Here is a 23,267-nt window from a genome sequence, read left to right on the forward strand (position 1 = left end):
CTTGTTTTCTAGAAGAAAGAAAAATGTCCCTAAGGGAGGAGAAAGAAAAAGTTCATTTAAATAGGAATATAACATTTCTGAGAGGAGTGAGAGAGGTCTATTATCATGCTGAGTTTCAATAAAAGTTTTCCTTAATCAGTAGGGCAGAATTACTTCTTTTTACCTCAGCAAGATGTTAACCGCTTTAATTGTGATGAAGTGTGTAGGCAGGCTCTCCTACACAGGAGAGAAGAGTGGGGAGGGAGGAGAGCATGTCACCACATGCAGACATTTGGAAGGTGCTTCCGGAAGGAGGTCTTCTTCATGCCTTGAGGAGTTAGGCCCTTATTTTCCCTAATGATTTTATCTGTATCAAATATGAATTCATCCTCATGTGTAACCCTTGGCCATTTTTTACTCACTACCCCGACTCCTTGCCTTTTAAAGGAAATGAAAACTGAAAGAAGGACCTAGAAGGTGAGATTTGTTAGAAAAAGAAGCCACATGGATTTCTCTTTCTTTTCATTGATGCAGTAGCTCCTTTAACTAGACTATAGTTCTAAACTTTTTGGTTCACAGTAGCTCTGGGCACTGTGGATAGTGTAGATGTGATACAAAAGGAAGAGAGAGCTTTCTGAAGACATGGGAACAGTTACGTTGGTTAATTCCTGTGTTCTCTGAATATCTCCTTCCTTCATCTGCGTTCCTAAAACATCTGCTTCTCCCGATTATATTGCTGAATCAGTATGATCACCACATTTCCACAATTTACAGATACATAACTGAAAATTGGAAAGAGTGAAAAAACAAATGAATGAAAGACATTTTCATCCCTATCACAACTTTTCCCCCCTTCTTTGTCCCCTGCTTACACAAAACAGGTTTATCTTTCAGACAAGTGAACCATGAAGCTTAGTTAAAGAACATTGGTAAGGTCTCTTCTCTCTCAGGAGGTCCTGAGAAGGTTGAAGGAAGACCCACGAAGAAGGAAGGAGAGGCAGTTTACTAACAAGAGCAAGAAAGCAAAATGACTCCACTGACCACCAGATCCCCAAAGAAACCACTGACAGTATTTGGAATTTTCTGTTGATGGTACTATTCAGAGAAGAAGAAGGAATATCAATAACCATTTTAAAACCATTCCATATGCTCCAAGATAGTTCAGAAAGCTAGATCCACTGCTGAGTTTCATGAGAGGATTCGGCCAGGCTGTAACTCCCTCTTCACTTTCCGCTGTGTCTGACCACAGGGCTGCTCTTCACCAATCGTGGTGAAGTTCGCTGACACTCAGAAGGACAAAGAACAAAGACGCCTCCAACAGCAGCTCGCACAGCAGATGCAACAGCTCAACACTGCCACCTGGGGGAACCTGACGGGTCTGGGCGGACTCACCCCACAGTACCTGGCGGTAAGTGCAGAAGGCCAGTCATTGTGAGGTACCCAGAAAAGAGGGAGCATACCCACAGTAACTCTTACAACCTACTGTCCCGAGTGTGCTAATGAATTCATTTGGGGGACATTTTGAATCTCAGGAAATAGTTGAGGTCAGCATTGATACAAAATTTTTCCAAGTTAAATGGACTGGCATTTATCACATAACTAATTTAATTCTTGCCTGATGTAGGCTGAGCAAAGTTCCACAAGGCTAAATTTCTAACCCATATTTCAGAGACATTAAATCCTGCACTAGAAGGGGTGTGGTCTACTCAATAGCTACTGAAGGACCCTGAGTCAGTGGCGGTCAGGAGAGCTCACTGCCCCTGAGGTCAGCTCATGCCAAGTCAGGACCTCAAATGAAATCCCTCTGGAACTTTCTTCAGTGACCCTGGGTCTTCCCAGAGGAACTCTGTTGGCTAGGTCAAATATTCTTACTTTACTTGATACCAAAAAAATTAGAGTCCATTTTAGGCCAAACAGACCCAGTTCTTTCAGTCATCCCTCATATTTCATTGATTCTCAACTTCCACCGTCGTGGTTTCCCTTTGAGACACCCGTCTTCCTCTGTTAGGCTTTCTTAAAACACAGTCACCAGCATTGAAGGAAATTCCCCTAGTGAGACCTGAACCGGCACAGAGCAGTGACCCCTGCTGTGGATTTAAAAGCTCTCACCACAGCCTGAGAGCAGCCTGTGTAGTTCATATGCAACTCGGAAGGCAGCTAATACTCCTCAAAATGTTTATTTATCTTCACTTGAACCATGCTACTGTACTCCATTGTTTTGGAATTTAAATGCTGGACTCCATGTTTATTAATATAATTTCATGTTGTGCGATTGAGCTTTTTCCTCAGCTTCTGTCAGGGGTGTGTGTGTGTGTGTGTGTCTGTGTGTGTCCTAATTCTGTCATTTGATGTTTAACTGCCCCTCTCAAAATTACATGATCATTAGGCTTCCTTTGTCACAGAACCTGTATTGATCTGCAAAATAGTACTCTCAGTGGCCTTGACAAGTCAGACCACCCTGTTTGCATGGGTGAGAAAAGGGAAACTCAACAAGATTACATCACTTGACCCAAGATCATGCTGCTGGTGGCCCAGCGGGATGCACTCCTCTGTGTTTTCTTGTCTTGCTGTGTTGCCTCTCAGAAGACAGACATGGCTTCTATTTCTTCTTTTCCTCCCTTCCCCAGTGCCTAGTCCTGCATATAATAGTTACTCAATGTGTGTTTATTAATAAATAAGGAGCATGCTTATCCTGTCTTCCTCTGTGTCCTTACTAAAACCACTGACCAAATTTACTGCCACTATCACACCATTTCTCCATCTGATCCACGAAGACACAATGAGAGATTTTGCCAGATGTCTTGATAAAATTTATATATGTTCTGCCATGTCTTCTTCCTGATCCATCAGACTAGAAATTTTATGAAAAAAAAATGAGTTTAACTTAATAATTTGTTTTTCACAAACTTGTGTTCACAGACCATCTGCTTAATGGCGTATACAAGAATTTTTATCAGAGATTAAAGTCAAGCTCACCTTTGCATAGTTTCTCAGAATCCAGCTTCCCGCTCCATAATTTTAAAAAACCAAGACACAAAATAAGGGTTTTTTCTATCAAAGTGGGTAATCCCTGGCTTCTCCCTCTTCCTCTGTATGTGTGTGTGTGTGTGTGGGGGGGCTCTCTGTCTCGCTCTGTCTGTCCTTCTCATATCTAAGTAATATATAGGCGTGAGCAAAAGTACGTTAAATTACCAGCCATCATTACCTAAAAGATAAATCATAAGTACGAATACAGAAAAAACAATAATAAGAAGAAAACTGCCTGACCTGTGGTGGCACAGTGGATAAAGTATAGATCTGGAACACTGAGGTCGCCGGTTTGAGACCCTGGGCTTGCCAGGTCAAGACACATACAGAAAGCAACTATTTCAAGTTCATGCTTCCTGCTCTTCCCCCTTCTCTCTCTCTCTCTCTCCTCTCTCTAAAAATCAATAAATAAAATCTTTAAAAAAGACAAATATACAAATAAACAATAAAATAATAAATAATAGTGCAGGAATAAACTATGTTTCGTCTACTCACAACTTTAAACCTACTTTTGCCCTGCCTGTGTTCCAACAAGCTGAGAGAGATGAATGAACATTAGAGACATCTTTGTGGTAACTGTTAATGTTAATCCCCATACCATCATTGACAACTAAGTCTTTGGTTTAATTAGCCATTGATACCCCATTCTGCCCAGTGTTTCAAGTCAATTGATAGGTGCCTATTTTTGAGTCATATTTATCCTGGAGATTTTTCTTACTGACCTGAAGAGCGCTACACTCACCCAGAGTGAAGGTCCTCTACGTTATGTTTTGCAGAGCTCCAAATATACATTCTGAAAGCTCTTTTTTAAATAGTGAATTCATCTTTTCCTTCAAAGCACATAATTTTTCAATAATAAATTTGGTGTGAAAAATCTTTTGCTGTAAATCTATGCTTTTTGGTATTCCTGTACATTTGAGTAAAGGAGGTAACTATATGCTTGGTCCATATACAAACTGTGTCTGTATTGATCAACCTTAACTGAAAGAGAATATCAATAAATCTAATCAAACACTTAGTATAGCACCTAAGCAACCTATAATTCAAGTTAATTGGGCAAATAAAGAAGCATTTTAGGACAGTAACCTCATGCCTTTACCAAATGTGTTTTTGAAAGCTCTAGGGAGAAATGCAAGCACATTTTCACAGATACGGTAATTTTTAAATATGCTGACATTCATAATGCATAGTACAGCATCATACCAGGTGCTTCTTAAGTTTTGACAAGTAGTATATTTCTCTTTGCCAGGAAAACCATCTTAAAATGCATGCCCACTATCTTAGTCATGTAGTCATAGCTGTGAATAGATAATGTATACGTCTGTAGTTATCATGATAATTTCTCTCTTGACCCAAGAATCAGTGAGTTCATGTGCTTCTAATAAAGGATGCAGGGAACTGAGCTGTGCAGGGAGCGAAAGAGACGGAGGGGTGGACCTTGATTGGAAGAGATGAGTTCCAGTGACTACTAGACTGCAGGGAGATAGCACTAGTGGCGCCAGGTTGCTTTCAATTGGTTTAACACCTGGTTGTTAAAAAGAGTAAATTGATTAATTGTTTTAAGGGATTGAGTAAATTGATTCATTGTTTTAAGGTAGTGAGTTTCTCCAGCGTCTGTGTTTCTTAATAGAGATTACACGATGTTATGGATTTATAGCCCCAACTCTGTTCATTAAGAGACAGCAGCAACCAGCTGTATGTGTCCTCAGTTTAATTCGGAAGTTCCTTTACCCTCGTCTGCACGCTGTGTTGATGGTATACTTTTCCCTTCCTTTGCAGCTTCTGCAGCAGGCCACCTCCTCCAGCAACCTGGGTGCATTCAGTGGCATTCAGCAAATGGCTGGTAAGTCATGAACTGTGCCTTTCCTTTTGCCTGTGCTGTTGCCTGAATTTGAGGGAGTTCAGTGGGCAAAGAAAAGCAGCAGGGGAACAGAAACAAAGGACAGTCACATGTCCTGTCCTATTCCCGTGGTGGTGCAGGAGTTAGAATAGCTGTCGCAAAGTCGCTCTCCTGCCTCTGGCATTTTGTGTTATAACATGAGGGGGCTGCATCGTAGACTCATTTTCTTATTTTTAAAAACTAGATTGGTTACTGGGGAATTTCCAGCCAGATTCTTATATTCAGGGCAGCCAAAATGATTAACATCCTTCTGAAATTTTAATAATAGGCAGTCAATAAAAATGGTGTAGCCTCCATAATGAAAGCCAAGATTGCAGGCCTATCTTTGTTATGGTTCACAGTCCCGTAATATCCACAATTAACAGGGCGCCTTTTTTACTTGAGTTCCTGGTTGACAGAATTGGGCATCAGACGCTTTTATGCGAAAGTATAATCTTTGTTCATAAGAAAATCAAAGTGTGGCTAGATTTGAAAGCCAAGCTCCTGAAGGGTTTCTCTTTCTAATGAGCTGTGTCAGTAGTCACTGAGGTGCAGTGATTAGTGAAAGGTCACTCCTACTGTGTCACCTTCCAGGCTGAGATCCTAACTTACCACGGGGCCAGGGAAGGCAGCTTGTGCAATAAATCAGAGCTCAGGTGCCATTAACCTGTCGCAAGGAGCAGTGAGAAAGCTTTTTCCATGCTGCTTTTTAAAGAGGTGGGGAGTGAGGGCCAGAACAGAGATTTGGCACATAAAATTAGGCAGTTTGTTTTACTCAAGGATACCCTGAGACAATGTGCAGAATAAAAGCCAAATTTCTTTATGTCACTTTGGAAACTCCTTTTTTTCTTTCCAAAATACATATCCTTGCTTTTTGCCTCGTTTCACTTGGAATGATCTGGAAAGACTTCCGGTGAGCATACACAAGTGTCTCTTCATATGTGTGCTGTGATCATCAGCCCAGCTGTCGTTTTCTCATGGGCTGATGGTAACTTGTCGGACGGGACATACTGGCCGACAGTAAAGTACTGCAGAGTTCTATTCACTGAGCTTTAAGCCTAGTGGCACTGCCAGCTTGTTCTGTTGTAATTACAGTTTTTGGATTATTAGGGAAAAAAATATGTTCAAATGATAAGTAGTAAAATCACTCATCAGTATCTTGCTGAATACAGTTCGGGAAGCTGGCCTCCTAGCTAAGAATCCTAGTGAATGGTTAATTTATTTTTAGTTCTGTGAAGGGAATTGGAGTGACATTAAGTAAAATATTCAGGAAGTTTTCTGTTTTAAAAAGAGAAAACCTCCAGATTGCAAGCTCTAAAATAAATGCTAAGATTTGTCATATTTTCAGCCGACGCATGATTTGTTTTTCTTCTAATAGCATGGACACACCAAGGTCCAAAATTAGGCCTTTGCTTTGAGGCAGCCTCAGGCTCTCCCACTCCCACAGCTGAATTATGGAGAGAAGGCCACTAGGTCTTCAGGCTACTGCCAAGCACATCTTCCTGGGTGGACAGAAGGCCTTGTCATTTTTTATTAGACTGTGGGCATCTCTGCCCCACCAGTCACAGGTCAGGATGCTGGCCTTCACACGCTTTGCGTGCTCATTTACAAACTGAGAGTATCTGGGAATCACAGACTGTAGAAGGTGCACAGGGCAGGTGGATAATTCAAGGCACTCTATAAGGGGGCTGGGCTTTCCAAAATGCCCCTTTCTTGAACCTTAAATATATTAAATCAGTACTCTGTTCTATGCAGTCTGGGAAATCAAATGCTGAACAGTCCATATGGCCCATTGCCTTGAATATTTATAGTATTAAGGATATAGATGTCACAGCTCTGTCTGCAGTGATTTTTCTACAAAGGGTCCCCTTCATTCATAAGCATAATTAAACCTCATCTTCCTAAAGGTTTGAAGCACCATGATTTAAGGTATAGTTTTTCAGTAAGGTTAAATTAAACGGCTTCCTGCTCTTTTGTCTTTGCTGGTCATCCCACTCATGATGAGAAAGTGAACTGGAGGGGGCCTTCTTTCTCCTGCCCCTGAATTCCTTCCTTACCATCCGTCCCCACCTCTCTACCACTCTGGTGCTCCCAGAGCTGATGGCTGGGGCTGAATTCAACCCTCACTCCTCTAACAGGTGCTCATGACTACTTTTGAGTGATGAATGAATAAATTTAACCAACCAACTCAAATTTTCTATGTTTTAGATACATTCCCAGTGATGCTTAAGTTAAATTCCTGGTTTCTTAATTAAGAAATTTGGAGTTAGTCTTACATCTCAGCCAAAAAAACATTATATAAGCTAAGGACAGTATGTTCACAGATAGGTTGTCGAGGATTTGAAATTAGCTGTACCACGTGATGCGTGGTACAAAGCGCATGGTCCATAACACATCCAGTAGGAAGGGTGTGCAGGGACACGGAGAACAGGGTCCCTAACTGCACCGAGGGCTGAGATGCTGGTCGAGGACTGAGGCTGCGCACAGGGCAGGGAGTCAGCTACATGGTCCAGCTGCTGTTTCTGTGTCCACAGTGCTGTCTTATAAACTCCACACATAAAGTTCAGATACTCCAGTGTGGAGCACTCGTCAAAGAGGGTGGAATATCATCTCGGAAACCAGTACTATTTTGTTGTGAACGACTCTCACAACATAACGATCTATCCTACAGGAGAATCAAGTTCATCACCGGAGTCTAAATGTCTCATCTGAATGAGTAAAACACTTGTTGGAGAAGAAAATAAAATAAAATAAATATGAAAAAAAAAATAGAAAAAAAATTTAGGTTTTTTTTTTTTGTATCTTTCTGAAGCTGGAAACAGGGAGACAGTCAGACAGACTCCCGCATGCGCCCAACCAGGATCCACCCGGCACGCCCACCAGGGGGCGACGCTCTGCCCACCAGGGGGTGACGCTCTGCCCCTCCGGGGCTCCGCTCCGCCATGACCAGAGCCACTCCACCGCCTGGGGCAGAGGCCAAGGAGTCATCCCCAGCGCCCGGGCCATCCTCGCTCCAATGGAGCCCTGGCTGCAGGAGGGGAAGAGAGAGACAGAGAGGAAGGAGGGGGGCGTGGAGAAGCAAATGGGCGCCTCTCCCACGCGCCCCGGCCTGCAATCGAACCCAGGTCCCCCGTACGCCAGGTCGACGCTCTACCGCTGAGCCAACCGGCCAGGGCAGAAAAAAATTTTAGATTACAAGTTACTAAGTAGTTGTATCAGTAAAATTGAATAAAACATCAACTGTATTTTTTTGTCAAACTAAAAGTAACTTTACATGTGACTTTATATAAGGATATCTTTATTTAATCTGGATTTTAAAAGCAGAAAATAGATTGGGATCAAATCTTAATAAATCTGGTGTTTTGTTTTTTTAAGATTTATTGATTTTAGAGAGAGAAGAGAGAAAAGGAGGAGGCGGGGAAGAGCAGGAAGCATCAACTCGTAGTAGTTGCTTCTCATATGTGCCTTGACCAGGCAAGCCCAGGGTTTCAAACTGGCGACCTCAGCATTTGAGGTTGACACTTTATCCACTGTGCCACCACACAAGTCAGGAGGGATCAAATCTTAACAAGATGAATGTTTTATGTTTATTTTTTGTACATCTTTGAAGTTGATTGATTTTCCCTCTTAAAACTTCTAATAAAAAAAACTTGTTTATTTTTTTTATTCAACTGTGGTATTTGTTGCATAAATTTCTGAAATCTCAGAAACTTGGGCCTGAGTTTTGGCTCAGAGTATGGATTTTTCCTAAAGAAGGAAAATGAATAAAGGAAAGGTGACTTTTCAGTCATGAATTTCTTTATAACAACTATCATCTCAAAAGAGGATCATGTTAGAAAAACAGGATGTTTTTAATAGAGCTCCTTGAAATAACCATGTCATTCATCCTCACAGCGGCACACCAAAACCACCTCTTTGTTACTACATTACAGTTGGAAAACTGAAAAGGTTAAATAAGCTCTGTGAGGTCACAGCTCCAGGAAGGGGCATCATATGGACTAGGGACACAGAATTTCCAAATATCAAACAACTGCATGAAGTAGGAACCTTTAGTATCCCATTTTACAGGTGGGGCAACTGAGGCTTCAGAGGTTAATTAAGAAACTTGCCCAAAGTTACTAAGCTAGTAAGTGGCTGATCCAAATTCCACATCCACTTCAACTCGATCCTGAAACCTGGGCTCTCTGTTGCCCTCAAGCTTGGGAAGCTGCGTTCAAGTCTCAGCAAATTCAGGTATGTTTGCATCTATACAGGCTGCAGTGACTCCCCTACACAAAGGGTTTAGCAGGCTAAATAACAAACAAGGCCAGGATAAATAATGCAATGAGAGCCCCCGATCTGCTCAAAAAGAAGCAATTGAGGGACAGGGAAATGCCTTCTTTCATTCTGAACAACATTTCAAGTGCACAAGAGTGTTTTGCTTTTTGTTAGGGGAATGCATTTTAGGGTGAGGGATTTTATATGATGCAGGGGCCAAAGAAGAGTATCTTTTGATAAAGATAAACAAGAGAAAACTTGTACTTCTGATAGTTAAGTTGCTAGTAACTCCCTTTCAGAATACCTAGTCTGCGGTTTAAAAATAACAGTACAATTATAGAGTGCAAATATTTGCACCAAACAACATGGCAATGCTTTCATCAATTTGAGATCCATTCCCAGAGAAGACTCAGAATATCTGTGATAAGTGGAAAGAGGGAAGGCATTTAAAAAACTACACTAATGGCTGAGAACTTGGCATTGAAGACCCTCCAAGGTGTGAAGTATGCATCCTGGGCCCACAGGATCCCGCCTCTTCCCAAGGCCCGGCTCCCACCTCGCACCACAGACACTTCCTGTGAATGTGCTAATGGGCCTTATGAGAACGTTTTATAACCATCCATCTGTCACTTTCTAACAGACCTGATTGGCAAGCACTTGTAACAACTGACATCTGTTCTCGCTTATTGATATGCAGATTTATGGTAATTGCTATGAACAATAAGACACAAAATTACCTAAGGTGAACATTAAATTAAATTTTCATGCACTTCTTATAAATAATTTTTTTTAAATCTTAAGTTGCAAGTAGGCATATTGCACGTGTTTTCTACATTGTTTCTTTGTTTTGAGAAGGACCTTCTTTCCACAAGCATTGAATGAAATGTGGATTGTATGTATTCCCAATGCTTTTTCCTGCCATCTTGATCGTGGTACAGTATTGGACTTCATAAAACTTATTTAAATATTTTGCATTTCTAGTCACCCAGATTATCACTCCTGTCTCTAGGGGTGCCCATCTCAGCAGAGTTCTTTGTCGGGTTCAACGTGGCATTTTTTCTTCTTAGAAAAGAGCTGTGTGCCAAAGCAGACCCAGCCTTCCCAGCCTGCTGCCCACTCCCCGTCTGGCGCCCTTTGCGGATGACCGTGTGAGAGCAGCGGAGAGGGCCGGGCCGGGCGGGCGGAGGCCCTGGAGGCGCCTGAGCAAGCAGACAATACTCAGACACCCCCAAAAAAGAGAGACAGAAAAGAACCAGAAATGTGAATTAGAAGTGAGCAGCAGTAGAAACTTCCTATTAAATGGCCTTGTGGGCCCCAGTGTTGGCCCAGCACAGAGTTAAAGGAAGGAGAGACCTCATTCCAGTCGGGAGCAGGCTGTGACATCTGAAGAGACAGGGGCACTGTGCTGGAGGAGTCTGGTGCGGTTACAGAGCAGAGAGTGAACCTGTGGGTGTGTCTGCACAGCGCTTCCCAAGCTGCTCCCTGGTTTGGAGCAAAGGCCTTTTCTGGAAACAGCATGGTCCCCCAGCCCCTTTGCTAAGCTGGGATGTCCACACTGTGGAAAGGGCTCCCTGGTGTGGGAGGCAGGAAGAGCCAAAACCTCAGTCAACGAGGACACGTGCTGTTGGCAGGGCGGGTTCTGTTTATTCTGCTTTAGAGCAGAGAAGGCCGAAGCACAGGCGAACACATCTGCTCAGGGTAAGGCAGGGTGGCGGGAGGTGAGGCGGAGCCTGGACCGCAGCTCGGGTGTCTGAGAATAGGGCCTACACTCATCTCTACCAGCCGTACTGCCTCCCGCAAATGGCAGTTGTCTCATTGTCACCAGCAGAGAGAGCTGTGCATTCCAGGCCCCAGGAACACAGGACAAGGTGAAGATGAGCTGTCCCTGCATTGAGAAAAGCAGAAATGTGCGGTTCAGGGCTGAGAATGGGCCCCCCACCCAGAATAGGTGGCAAGGAAGCTGCCCTGTCCACCTCCAGAGTACCAAGCACTTCTGTCTGGGAATGAAAGGGAGGGGGCCCAGTGAACCCTGCCAGGGTCAGCCCACAGGGACCCTGAGAGGACTGGAAGGATGGGCACAGTCCTGCACCATGATGCTCACTGCCCGCCTCAGTGCTTTAGTACCCAGGGCTGTCTGTTCTGACTCAGCCCTGTCAAACTAGAGCCTAGTGAGAAAGCTGAGTCTGGGCCTGTTTTCAGACACTGATGAAGTAGGATTATTCTCCAGGTCCTGGTTTCTGCCTGCTGCAATATTCAGCAACTTCTTTGGGGACAGGGACTGTCTTGTTTTCTGTTTAATTCTCAGTGTGGTACCCAGGGTCTGGCCCACCGTGGCCACTCAGTAACAGGTGGACAGATATACAGTGTGTCAGTAAAGTCACAGTGCACTTTTGACCGGTCACAGGAAAGCAACAAAAGACGATAGAAATGTGAAATCTGCACCAAATAAAAGGAAAACCCTCCCAGTTTCATACCTATTCAGTGCAGTTCAATGTGGGCTCACGCACAGATTTTTTAGGGCTCCTTAGGTAGCTATCACATCTCGACTGGGATGGCCGTGGGCTGCTCCGCTATATACATGGTATTACGTCATCATCTGCACATGCGCACATGCTGCCACATCTTCCTACAGAAACTGGGAGGGTTTTCCTTTTATTTGGTGCAGATTTCACATTTCTATCGTCTTTTGTTGCATTCCTGTGACTGGTCAAAGTGCACCGTGACTTTACGGACACAGGTCGTGCTCTCTGCTGGTTCTCTCCGTCTAACCCTTCCTCTCTTCCATTTCCCCCAAATTCCTCAGGTGCTAGGGATCACAATGACTTCTCCTTTCCAGTCATCATCTCTGCTTCCTTTGGCCCACATTTTGTTCCTTTCTGTGCAGTATGATTATTGATCAGAGTGCCCCCTTACCCCTAGTGTGGTACCACGGAAAATCCCTCTGCCTGGCCTTTTTAGTTAAAGGCAGGGAAAGGCTGAGCAGGATGACAGGCTCTCTCAGGTGGTGAAGGCCGGTAAGGGAAGTGCAGAGGGGCACTGAGAGGGGAGGGGACACGCAGGACCTGGCCAGTGGTCCCCAGTGAGAGGGGTGTGGGGCGGAGAGCCTGGGTGGCGTGGGCCAGGCTTCAGGACCTGTAGTGAGTGTGGAGGGGAGATGAGGAATGCCTGTGGTTCTCATAAACATTTCCAGAATGGATTAACTAATGGTTGAGGGAGACAATCAATGCTTGATGCACCATACATACTAAACAGCTAGCAAATCATGGAGAAAACAAAAACTTAGTTGGGTCTATGGACAGTACTTCTTAGAGCAATGTATGAAAATTTCCTACTGTTGGTTTGTCCATCCATCCTGCATGGACTCACCCATCGCCTACTTTGTAGAGAGAGAGAGAGAGAGAGTGAGAGTGTGTGTGTGTGTGTGTGTGTGTGTGTGTTTTCAGGTAGACTTGATGAATAAGACAACATCTTTGTCCTCAAGGAACTTTTATCTAGTTATAAAGGTAAGAAATACACAAAAGTAGTTTCACAGTGGGATATGATGGATGAAGGACATCAGAGGTAGAGGGAGGCGACACACAGGAAGTGCATGCGATGCAGCCCCTCCGGCTTCTGAGGGTGGTGTGAGGTGTGGCTGGAGCACTGCTCCGGATTCGGGAGGCCGGCCTGCCTTCGGCTCTGGGGCCTCTGACCTGAGCCTCTGACCCAAGTAAGTGGGCCGTGCTCCTTCCACCTGTGGAACTCTGCTGTTTAGGCACCACGGCTCCTTCCTGGGGTGGTCAGAGGAGCTGTCCCTGACCTGGGCCTTGAAGAGGGGCTCTGTATATCATTAATCACCTCCAGATGTGTTCTGTGGGTTTTCATTTCAGTGCTAAACCCTCCTCTTGTCTGCGCAGCCAGCTGTGGGTAATGTAGTCTGGTCATCTGGTTTGTATCATTAAAACATTAGAGGAAACATTCGTCACTAGAGGGCCAAGAGGGGACATATGGGTCAGCGCACATGTTCCTCACCCCTGGCGGCATAGCTTGAAGCCCACACTCACATCACACTCAAGTGTAAAGTACACACAAACAGCTTGCAGGAGTCAGGCCCTCACCGGGTCCAGGTGGGTCTGCACGGAAGCCAGGCAGCTACTGATTTTCCCCATTTCCACTTCCCCAAGTAAACCTGAAAAATAAGACCCGTGCCTTCTTGACTCCTACATTCTCACAGATGCAACCCTGAAGAGCTTGTTCACCATTGCCAGTGCTTGAGAAAGCAGGTTAAACTCACAGGAGTCCACAGATGCGTGTGCCCTGCTTCTGAGAATCCCCAGGAACTAAACGGGCTTTGAAAAACGGGTGTTTGGCTTTCGCCCTAAGCCAGTAGTGCTGGAGGTCTCCTGGAAGAAGATAGAGTATCATTTTGAGCAAAATGAGAAACCACTTTGCAGCAAAGACATCAGGAATTCTTTTCTGAGTAGAAATAAATCCTGATGGAAGGAATCAGGATAGAGAAACAGGGTGTGTGAGCCTGGTAGTATGCAGTGAATCACAAAGACTGACTATTCAGAGAGCTTTTGAGTTGAGCAATTGCAGTAGAGCAGAGAACAGATACTAAAAGTTCTTGTGGCATAGACACCAGGCCTCAAATGCCACATCAGGCCTGGCCACCTCCAGGTAACAGGTCATCTCTCCTGCCCCCGTGGAGCTAAGCTGGTTTCATTTGTCTCTGCTGTTTTTTCCTCAGTTTTCACTACCCACAGATTCACTGTGGTTAAAAGTAGCCGCTCGTTAAAATACCCATACCTTTAAAATACAAATATAGGTATACTACAAGTAAAAATATAAGCCACTGCCATTTTTATTTGTTCATTCTTTTAGTCATCTAATATTTTTGGAGTTCTTACTACAGATACATGTTAGAGTTCACACTTAAGTCTTGAGAAAGAAGTTCAGTGACAATAGTAACAGTGCTCACTAACATTTATTGGGTACCAGTCACTGTGCTAAGTAATTTGCATTCATCATCTTATTTAGTCTGCACTACAACCCTTGGAGGTAAGATACAGTTACAGTTACCACTCACTAAACAAGAAACAGAGAGGTTAGGTAATTTCCCCAGAGTCACACAGCAGGTAAAGTGGCAGAGCCTGGAAGCCCTATCAGTTCAACTTCAGAGCAAGAGCTTTTCGCCAATAAACTATCATTTCTTCTCTAATACCTTCTGCATGCAGCTATCAAGTTTAGAGACTGAGAGGTTACCCCTAAACCCTTCTTCCCTCTGTCCAACCCCAACCTCACCATTTCTTAACTGCTCTGTGGCAGAAGGCCCTACCGGCCAGTCCACACAGAGCAATCTCGACTCATCTTTGATGATCTCTCCAGCTCGGAGCTGATGCAGCTGGGAAGGATATCCTCGGTTAGTACAGGCAGCACCACAGGGAGATGACTGCATCTCAAGGGTACTTACTGCCCACGGCCTCTGCTGTCATCATCTGCCCGGCAACATGAGCCTGTGGCTAAAGATGCCCTTCTGTTTCTTTCACAGGCATGAATGCTTTACAGTTACAGAATCTGGCCACGCTGGCGGCGGCCGCGGCCGCGGCGCAGACCTCCGCCACCACCACCAATGCAAACCCTTTGTCCACCACAAGCAGCGCCCTGGGAGCCCTCACCAGCCCTGGTAAGAGGTGACCCAGGTCTGCACGCACTCAGGTGCCAAGTGCAGGGTAGATGTGTCCAGACAGAGCCAGGGAACTTGCCTGGGCATCGGGGTTAACTTGCTTTAATTATTTTTAAAGAACCAAACGTTCTATGTGTGAATGTTTTATTTCCCAATGGAAAAACGTTTTCTCTGAGAAAACCCACCATGCTACTGATTCTCACACATTCATTTTGTTTCAAAAATATGTTGTCCATTGGATCCTTATTAAATCTTCACCATTAGTTGATCTCTTTGTCATGTTTTTTCTTCCTTTTTTTTCTTTCTTTTTAGCAATTTAAGAATTCTGTTAAATCTCAAAATCCCTAATCATTCCAGTATTATATTTTATACCAGCACTGTCCTTCATATTTGATTTTAAAATCCACAGTCTAGAGGGACTATCTTTGTTGCTTAAGGTCATGTTCTGGGTTACGTCCTTTTAAAGTCTTTTTCCTCAGAAATTTTGTTGCCTTATTCAAAAGCAGACGCCATGTTTCTTTCATACAAGCCAGACATAATGTGGTTGCCTGGATACCATGATTTGTTTGTTAAGAAATGTTTCTCTGGCTTCTCTTCCTCTCTGAATTTTCTAGACCTTGATAAATGATCTCACCTCCTCCTCTGGTGCGTGGAGGAGTCGGCCTGGACGATCTCCAAGCTCTAAGTTTGAAAAACTCGTGACCCTCTATCGGCTATGCCTAGAAGATTAGCTAAGTGTTGAAAAAAAACACTTTATGTAATAGTGTGGGCTTTTCTTCCAGAAAAATAGAAAATGAAAGCCACAGCCTACTGCAGACCAGCTTTCTCGAGGCTTTTTACTTCAGGAGCAGTAAAGCCCACTGGCAGGTTCAAAGGCACTAGCTCTTGGTTTATCAAAGATTCTGTATCTAATACATTTCTGTCTAAGTACAGTTGGGAGCGAGAAATCTAGAAGATATTTAGAAGATCCTTGATGTGCTGTAACATGGTAACAGCCCACAGAGGCATTGACTTCATTCTCTAACCTGTATTCAAAACCGTCCCATTAATCTATGTGGGCCTCATTTCACGTTGTAACAAATGGTAGTCCTGAGAAACAACACTCATCGTTTCTTCAACAAATTAAGTTATAGTTCTAATGCAAGAAGTAATACATTTATTATTTAAACATACTGACCCTTTTTAAAAAATAGTTTTGACACCATAAATTTCCCCTTATAAAAATAATAGTGACTTTGTTAAAAACAAATTTAAAAACTAACTTCTCTGATATATCTGTTTTATAAATCGGATTAAAAAGTATTTTCTCAAAGAATTTTTCTCTTGCTTGTGAAGACTTATGAAATTATTACATTAAAACATTACATATTTTTTTGTATATATCTTTAGTCAGAAACTGATATTTTTTAACTATTTTTATTTGGAGAAAACAAACTAAGTCACTCAAAATCTGAACAATTTTTGTTTATGTAAAAACAAAAAGGATTTGCTTTTTTTTTTTAAAGAGAAAGCAATATTAACTTTATTTTGTCTAAAGTAACTTTTTCTAATTTTTCCAACCTTTTCCTTTACCATGTCTCCCTTTTTAGTAAAAATAACCAGCAGAGGCCCTAGCCGGTTGGCTCAGTGGTAGAGCGTCGGCCTGGTGTGTGGATGTCCCAGGTTCAATTCCCAGTCAGGGTACACAGGAGAAGCGCCCATCTGCTTCTCCACCCCTCCCCCTCTCCTTTCTCTCTCTCTCTCTCTTCCCCTCCCGCAGCCAAGGCTCCATTGGAGCAAAGTTGGCCCGGGCGCTGAGGATGGCTCTGTGGCCTCCAGCTCAGGCGCTAGAATGGCTCTGATTGCAACAGAGCTACACCCCAGATAGGCAGAGCATCGCCCTCTAGTGGGCTTGTTGGGTGGCTACCAGTTGAGCCCATGCGGAAGTCTGTCTCTCTGTTTGCCTACTTCTCACTTAAGAAAAATACAAAAAAAAAACCCACCCACAAATAACCAGTAGAAACTGATCAAATCATTGGTAACAAGGTAGAAAGAGGAAAACTTTTTCTTATGAAAAACTCTCTTCCTTATATAGCAAGTAGCCATGTAGCCCATAGAGTGGATCATCAGTCCTTAGATTTAACTTTGACAATATTTAATGTTTAGTTACACTAAAATTATTCTGCTATTCTGACAGTTAGGTTAAGGGTATGTGGCCTGTTGTTTGCTTTTGAGGATTCATTTGACTTTATTAAAATATATTATTCTGCCCTGGCCGGTTGGCTCAGCGGTAGAGCGTCGGCCTAGCGTGCGGAGGACCCGGGTTCGATTCCGGCCAGGGCACACAGGAGAAGCGCCCATTTGCTTCTCCACCCCTCCGCCGCGCTTTCCTCTCTGTCTCTCTCTTCCCCTCCCGCAGCCAAGGCTCCATTGGAGCAAAGATGGCCCGGGCGCTGGGGATGGCTCCTTGGCCTCTGCCCCAGGCGCTAGAGTGGCTCTGGTCGCAACATGGCGACGCCCATGATGGGCAGAGCATCGCCCCCTGGTGGGCAGAGCATCGCCCCTGGTGGGCATGCCGGGTGGATCCCGGTCAGGCACATGCGGGAGTCTGTCTGACTGTCTCTCCCCGTTTCCAGCTTCAGAAAAATGAAAAAATATATATATATATATTCTTCTGTTGTGAAAGTTGTGCTGGAATGTGCCTTGGTTCCAGGGAATCAAAATTAATATTTGAACATTTCATTCTTCTTTAAAAGAGGACTTGTCAGTTGAAGAAGCCAAGTGCAAAAGCAGATGTAAGCTGACCAGTGTGGTAGTGTGATTGATAGTGCCTCTCAAGTGCCATGCTGGCTCAGTGTTGGGCGCAGCCCTAGGAGCTGGGGACACAGCCGTGAACAGAAGGGACAGTCTGTTCCCTTTTGTTCTGACCACATTCCAGTCCTTCAGGGTGACTCAGACAAGAAGCAAACATGTGTATGCCCTGTACATGATGGACAAGTCTTGTGAAGAGACAACAGGCATTAGGTGGAGAGAGGAAAGGGGGTTGAAAGAGGCTTTCTCTCTCTGAAAAGGTGACATTGGAGCAGATACCTTAATAAAGGGGAGGAAGCCGTGTTTATATCTAGGGAAGGGGCATTCAGACATAAAACAGCCAGTGTAAAGGCTGTGAGGCAGGACAGAGCTCAGCATGATCACAAACTAGCAAGGAAGCCGTGGTGCTGAGCAGGATGAGAGGTGAAGGGGGAGAGGCGAGAAGTGGGAGGTGAGGTCTGCTTCCATGCGTCCACCTCCATTCCTTCCTGGTGGTCAGGAGCACGAATATGTCATAACCTTCTTAAAATATTCTTAGATGGCCTAGGAAGTTGGCCAAAGTATTTAAGGAACTTTAATTTGACTGTTTTCAGTTTCTTCCTGAGACCTTAATGAAAGGGACAGTGTGTCCTGAGATGTATCCCCTTCCTTCCTGCTCTCCTTAGAACTAGCGAGGTGTCATTCCTTTTGCTCTTAAAGCTGCCTCTGCTCTTCCGTACATTCCGCTAACTGACATATCAGAGTGGTTTTTCTCGTCTCTATTGAGGAATGCTTTGCATAATAGCTGAAAGTATTTCATTAGAATCCTGAAGTGTAGCAGCAGAAACGATTTAAATCTACATTTCAATTATTTTACATAAGTGTAACTAAAAAATCTGGCGTTTAAGTGAAAGTAAATTATTTGTCTAATTTTCATCAGGGACTCTTTCAAAGTCACAGAAAACGTGGTGAGTAGAATTCATGACTCTCCACTTCATCAGAGCAATTTCCTGGCAGGAGTGGGGGAGCAGTTGCCAAGGCCAATGCCTTTGCTTACTTTTTTAAATAATAAAATGCTGAGCTTACTATTGTTCCATTAACAACGCAGTGAAACTGTGAAATGCACCACTCCTGCACAGGCCTTGGTTTTACCCTATTTTTAAAGATGTCTCTTATGCTTCAGACAAATCTATCTAGAAAGGAAAGGGACAATTCAATCCCCTAAACTATTAATTCTTTTAATAATTGTAAATTTATCATTTCAATTTTGCATACCTGAGAACAGTCTCCCTACAGAATTATTATAAATGAGTTTAAACCGTCTATGCTTTAAAACATGAAAGATTAAGCTTTAATTTTTGTTTAAAAAAATCCCCTTAGGCAATAAATAGGTTCCTTTGTCTCGTGGCCTTGAAATAAAAATTAAAATGGTCTAAATTGCCCATGGTTAGAATAATGTTTTATGCAATTATCAGATGGTAGTGAGTAAAATTAGAAATTAAATCATGAAAGAATAAAAACTAGGTAAATGCATATTATGCCTTTTATAAGTTTCTCCTGGGTCTTTTGAAGCCTAATTTAATCGTGTTTCTCGTCTCTTATTTTGATATAATTTTTTCTTTGTTTATTTCAATCTCCTGTTTAATTAATTAATTCTGGGGTCATTTCTTCTTACTCAATTTTGAACCTGTTTTGAGGAATGTATCTCTGGATTGGTATAAAGTGGCAAATTGTCCCTAAGATATACAGCTGGGTCTTAAAGAAAGGTAATATTTATCTTCTATCCCACTTGTAAATATGTTGTTTTGCTTGAAAATTTCGAGAGTTTAGAAGAGAGCATTGTTATTACCACGTATGAACATTTGTTTGGCATTTTCTATGTAAATACAATATTGCGTTTCTATACATTATTCTACTGACCTTCTATTTCCTTTAAAAAAAAAAAAGATATTTTAAAATTCTCCAAATGCTTCTTTAAGTGTACTCAATCAAGTGCATACTTCAGGATAACAATTTCTTTAATAGCATAAAGTATTTTAAAACGCTAAGGAAACATTTTTCTATTCCCACCAGTGACTTTTCAAATAGTTTTCACTTGAAATTCTAGGCAGTATTTTTCCTCATCTTCCAGATGTTCCCTGCCTCCTTGAAGGCTGTGACAGACACAACAAAGTCCCAAGGAAATGGTGCATCTTCCTTGTGGACTGTTTGAGGGTGACAGAGGCAGGAGGTGTCATGTGACTCAGGGCCCTCCTGTAGTTCTCACAGAAGGACCAGGGAGTGGTCACCTTCAGGTTCTCACACCTGTGTCACCAGGGCAACCATGGAGAAAAGCAGCTGGCCAAATGGCTGGATAAACAGTAGGACCCAAGACATCCCCAAACCTTTCAGTGTTCCAGAGGCTTCCGTCCCTCCTTCACTGTGCGATGTGAGTCTTTCAAGAGCTCGCATCATGTGAAGATGTGCAGTGCCATAGGCTGCTGTAACCCATGTTTTCGAGCCTTCTACTTTGTGTAGGGCAAGTACATAATACATTTCTAACAAACACTGAACTAATTCTAAACCTGAGTCAAATGCAGGCTCCTTCATAAGCAGCTGTATTAGGAGCCCCTTGAGGGCAGACATGGAGGAGAGGCCGCAGCGTGGATGGAGCAGGACGGGCGCTCTACCCTTCCCTGCTTCCGAAGTGTGCTCTTCAGCCTTCTGCTAGAACACTTCCCACATCTCCCTGTTGTCTGCGTGTATTCCTTGTCTCTCACCATCTACACAGTAAGTTCTTTCTGGCAGGAACAGTTTTTCTTGTATTCACTCTTGCATTTGAAACAATACCTCAAACACCCAGACACTCACATGTTAATTCAGTTAACAACAATAGCAAAGTGAAGATATTCTAAGGCAAATGTTTAAAAGCCCTTTATTCATTCTAGTCCAGGGCACATCTCTGAGAAGGAACCCTAGTCTGTCATGGTGAACTTTGACAGGGTCATTGACCCACCTGACAACCCCTGACTTGGTTCTGAGTAATCTAAAAATAGCCACGCATCACAGTTGAATATTCAGGTCTGACGGGTTTCTGAAGAGTGAATCAATAGTAATTGACATTAGAGCAAAGTCTTTAGAACAATTTTTGCACTTTTGTGAACATTGGCATTCAAATGTTCCTATATTATGATATGGATAAGGAAGAGACTCATATCAAATAAAGGCATGTTTATTTTCAAAAGTATTATCTACTTGTGTGTGAACTTTTAAAAGCAAATCCCCAAAAAGCACTCTCTTAATCATGTGATCTTCACTAATGCCACAAGTCCTCAGCGCACCTACTCTGGTGACAATAAAGCAACACATTTAACTTTTGTCAACATAAGACATGTCCAAACCTGTAAGAATTTTTATGAGTTTATTTGAGCCAAACTGTCAACAATTGCCAGGAAGCAGTCTCAACGGATTGAGAAAGTGCTCCGGAAAGTGGGGGTTTCACCACTTAGCTTATACATCACAGTCGGAAAGGGAGACGTACAGGTGGTATGCAATCCACTGGTGATAGGTTAGGGAGAGCAGAGAAAGCAAAGGGGCAATCTTTAGGATTGGGTTAAAAGTAAAACATAAAAGGGTAGTTAGTTAACAGATAATAATGAACAGGATAACAGTAACAATGAGGGGATTTCTGTTTTCCACTCTGATGGGCTGGCTGTGCTCTGAGGAGGCTGAAAAAGATTTCTCTTACAGTTCAAAGGTATGTTAGGTACGTTATTGTAGGTGAAAAAAAAAAGACAGGCTTGATTAAGGTAAGCATTGCCCTTTGTTAGAGAAAAATACTGCCCAGGACAGGACTCCCCACCATGAACTGCTTTATTTTCATTTCAGACCGTCCTGTGTGGTTACTTGAGGTCTCTGAGTCTGCAAGGCCCCAGGTAGGCCTCCCAAGTTTACAGGTCAGCATGTGGCCCCGTTTAGTCTGTACTTTTCAGGGGTATTTGTTAGTTATACTTTAGCATTTTATTAATTCAGGGACCAGTTATTCTTAACCTCCCATTTTTCTTCTTATGCCTGTCTTGTTTCATTGCTTGTAATCAAGGAAAAGAAGTAAATCTCAAAACAGTTTTCTCCCTCACTAGCTAGATGGTTAATTAAGTGTTTCAGTCAGGCAGTCAAGTCAGTTGTTAAAATTAGCTATTTATTTGTGGGGTCGAATCAGTCAAACAGCTTTACTCCATTACTGACATTCCATTCTTCGCTCATTTCTGAAAGTTCCAACATTTTGTGTTGTTTTTTTTTGAGACGGTTTCTACATGTTACCTTGGTCTTGACATTACAGGGCTTACTTTATTTTCATCAGTGTTAATGGTGGTTTGACACTATGTAAAATGTTCCATAAATAAAATGTCACTGTCGTAACTATAACTTCCTAATACATTTTTCAATCATTCAACAATTTTTATTGAGCATCTGCTATATACCTGGGACTCTTCTGAGACATTTGAAATACATCAGTGGACAAAGCTGACAAAAATCTCTGTCCTAGTGCATATAGATTATATTCCAGCATTAGCTTTTTTACTAAATTCCCACTGTTGTAAAATGATTTGGTTAGCCTTTAAGCATAAACCATAACTTCTACACTCTTTGAAAAAACTTCATAACCAATACTTTTTGTGTACTTTGTGTTAAAATGTTGTGAATCAGACCACTGTGCGAAGAGGAGGGGCCCTTCTTTCTCTACTTTCTTTCTCTTCTGTGAACTGTGCCATTTTTCTACACATTTAATGCAACAAGGAGTTCTGAGAGCAGTATTAGCCAGGAGGGTAGATTCGGTAAAATCACAAAACCAGAAAAAGAGAGAGGTGTGCTTGGCACTCTGCTCTGAGGCTTCTCAAGAGAAACGTTTTGGGAAAATCAAATATTTCAAATCTTAGACATTTAAAACATATTTTTGAAAAAAGAATGGCAGTGGTCTGCCTTTCTAGTAAATAGTTTTTGATTTGGTATTGATCACTGTGCTTTTAGGTTTACAAAATGTATATGCAAATGCCTCACAACCAGAGGAGTTTTAATGGCCTCTTTATAAGGGCTGGGCATTTTTATATGGAATTACCTTTAAATTTCACTCATTGTCATGAAAATGAGAAACTTCCTAGTCCAAACAGAAAGCAGATGGTTCTCTGATTCATCCTGGTGTCCTGACCATCCAGAGGCCGTCCCCTCCTGCTATCAGAACAGCTTTGCCCAGTGGATGGGAAGCCCCGCCATCAGTGAGATGCCCCTGACCTAGTCTCTTAGTTGTTCTGAACTCATTTAAAGCTTAATGAAGCTGCCCCACTGAGGGAGAGAGAGATTTATTGGTTCGTCACTTGAACGCAGAGCCCACACAGACTTAGACAAGCCGTTGCCACCACCTGTACTGCGTGTTGTCCCACATCCTGTGGGCGGACAGATCCCTGTCATGCATTCAGAGGGCTGTCACTCAGTGCTTTGTTCTGTGTGGGTGCACTTTTTCGTGTTTTTAGATATTAGCTCTCACTCTTCGTGTGTGTGCATTTAGTGGCTCTGGAATCTGCGCTGTGCCAAGTATCAGTGATTCATTGTGAATGTCGCCCTGCAGTCTCCTGCATCGTGTGGCATAGCCGCACCAGACGCCCTCGTGATGTGCACACGAGCTCAGAGGTGTGTTTTCTGTACAACACAACCACT

At 43.0% G+C, this 23,267-nt stretch overlaps 1 protein-coding gene across 16 annotated transcripts in view; it reads left to right on the forward strand.

Moving 5' to 3' along the window:
- CELF2 (CUGBP Elav-like family member 2) overlaps window positions 1-23,267 on the forward strand; it is a 704,551-nt gene that overhangs the window by 643,802 nt on the left and 37,482 nt on the right. For all 16 annotated transcript variants that reach the window (XM_066384983.1, XM_066384978.1, XM_066384976.1 and 13 more), the window contains 3 exons: window positions 1,229-1,387; window positions 4,786-4,849; window positions 14,673-14,807. In XM_066384983.1, coding sequence (XP_066241080.1) covers window positions 1,229-1,387; window positions 4,786-4,849; window positions 14,673-14,807 — 358 coding nt within the window. The remainder of the gene's footprint in view (window positions 1-1,228; window positions 1,388-4,785; window positions 4,850-14,672; window positions 14,808-23,267) is intronic.

Source organism: Saccopteryx leptura, chromosome 5 (assembly GCF_036850995.1).
Source record: "Saccopteryx leptura isolate mSacLep1 chromosome 5, mSacLep1_pri_phased_curated, whole genome shotgun sequence".
NCBI classification, from domain to species: domain Eukaryota; kingdom Metazoa; phylum Chordata; class Mammalia; order Chiroptera; family Emballonuridae; genus Saccopteryx; species Saccopteryx leptura.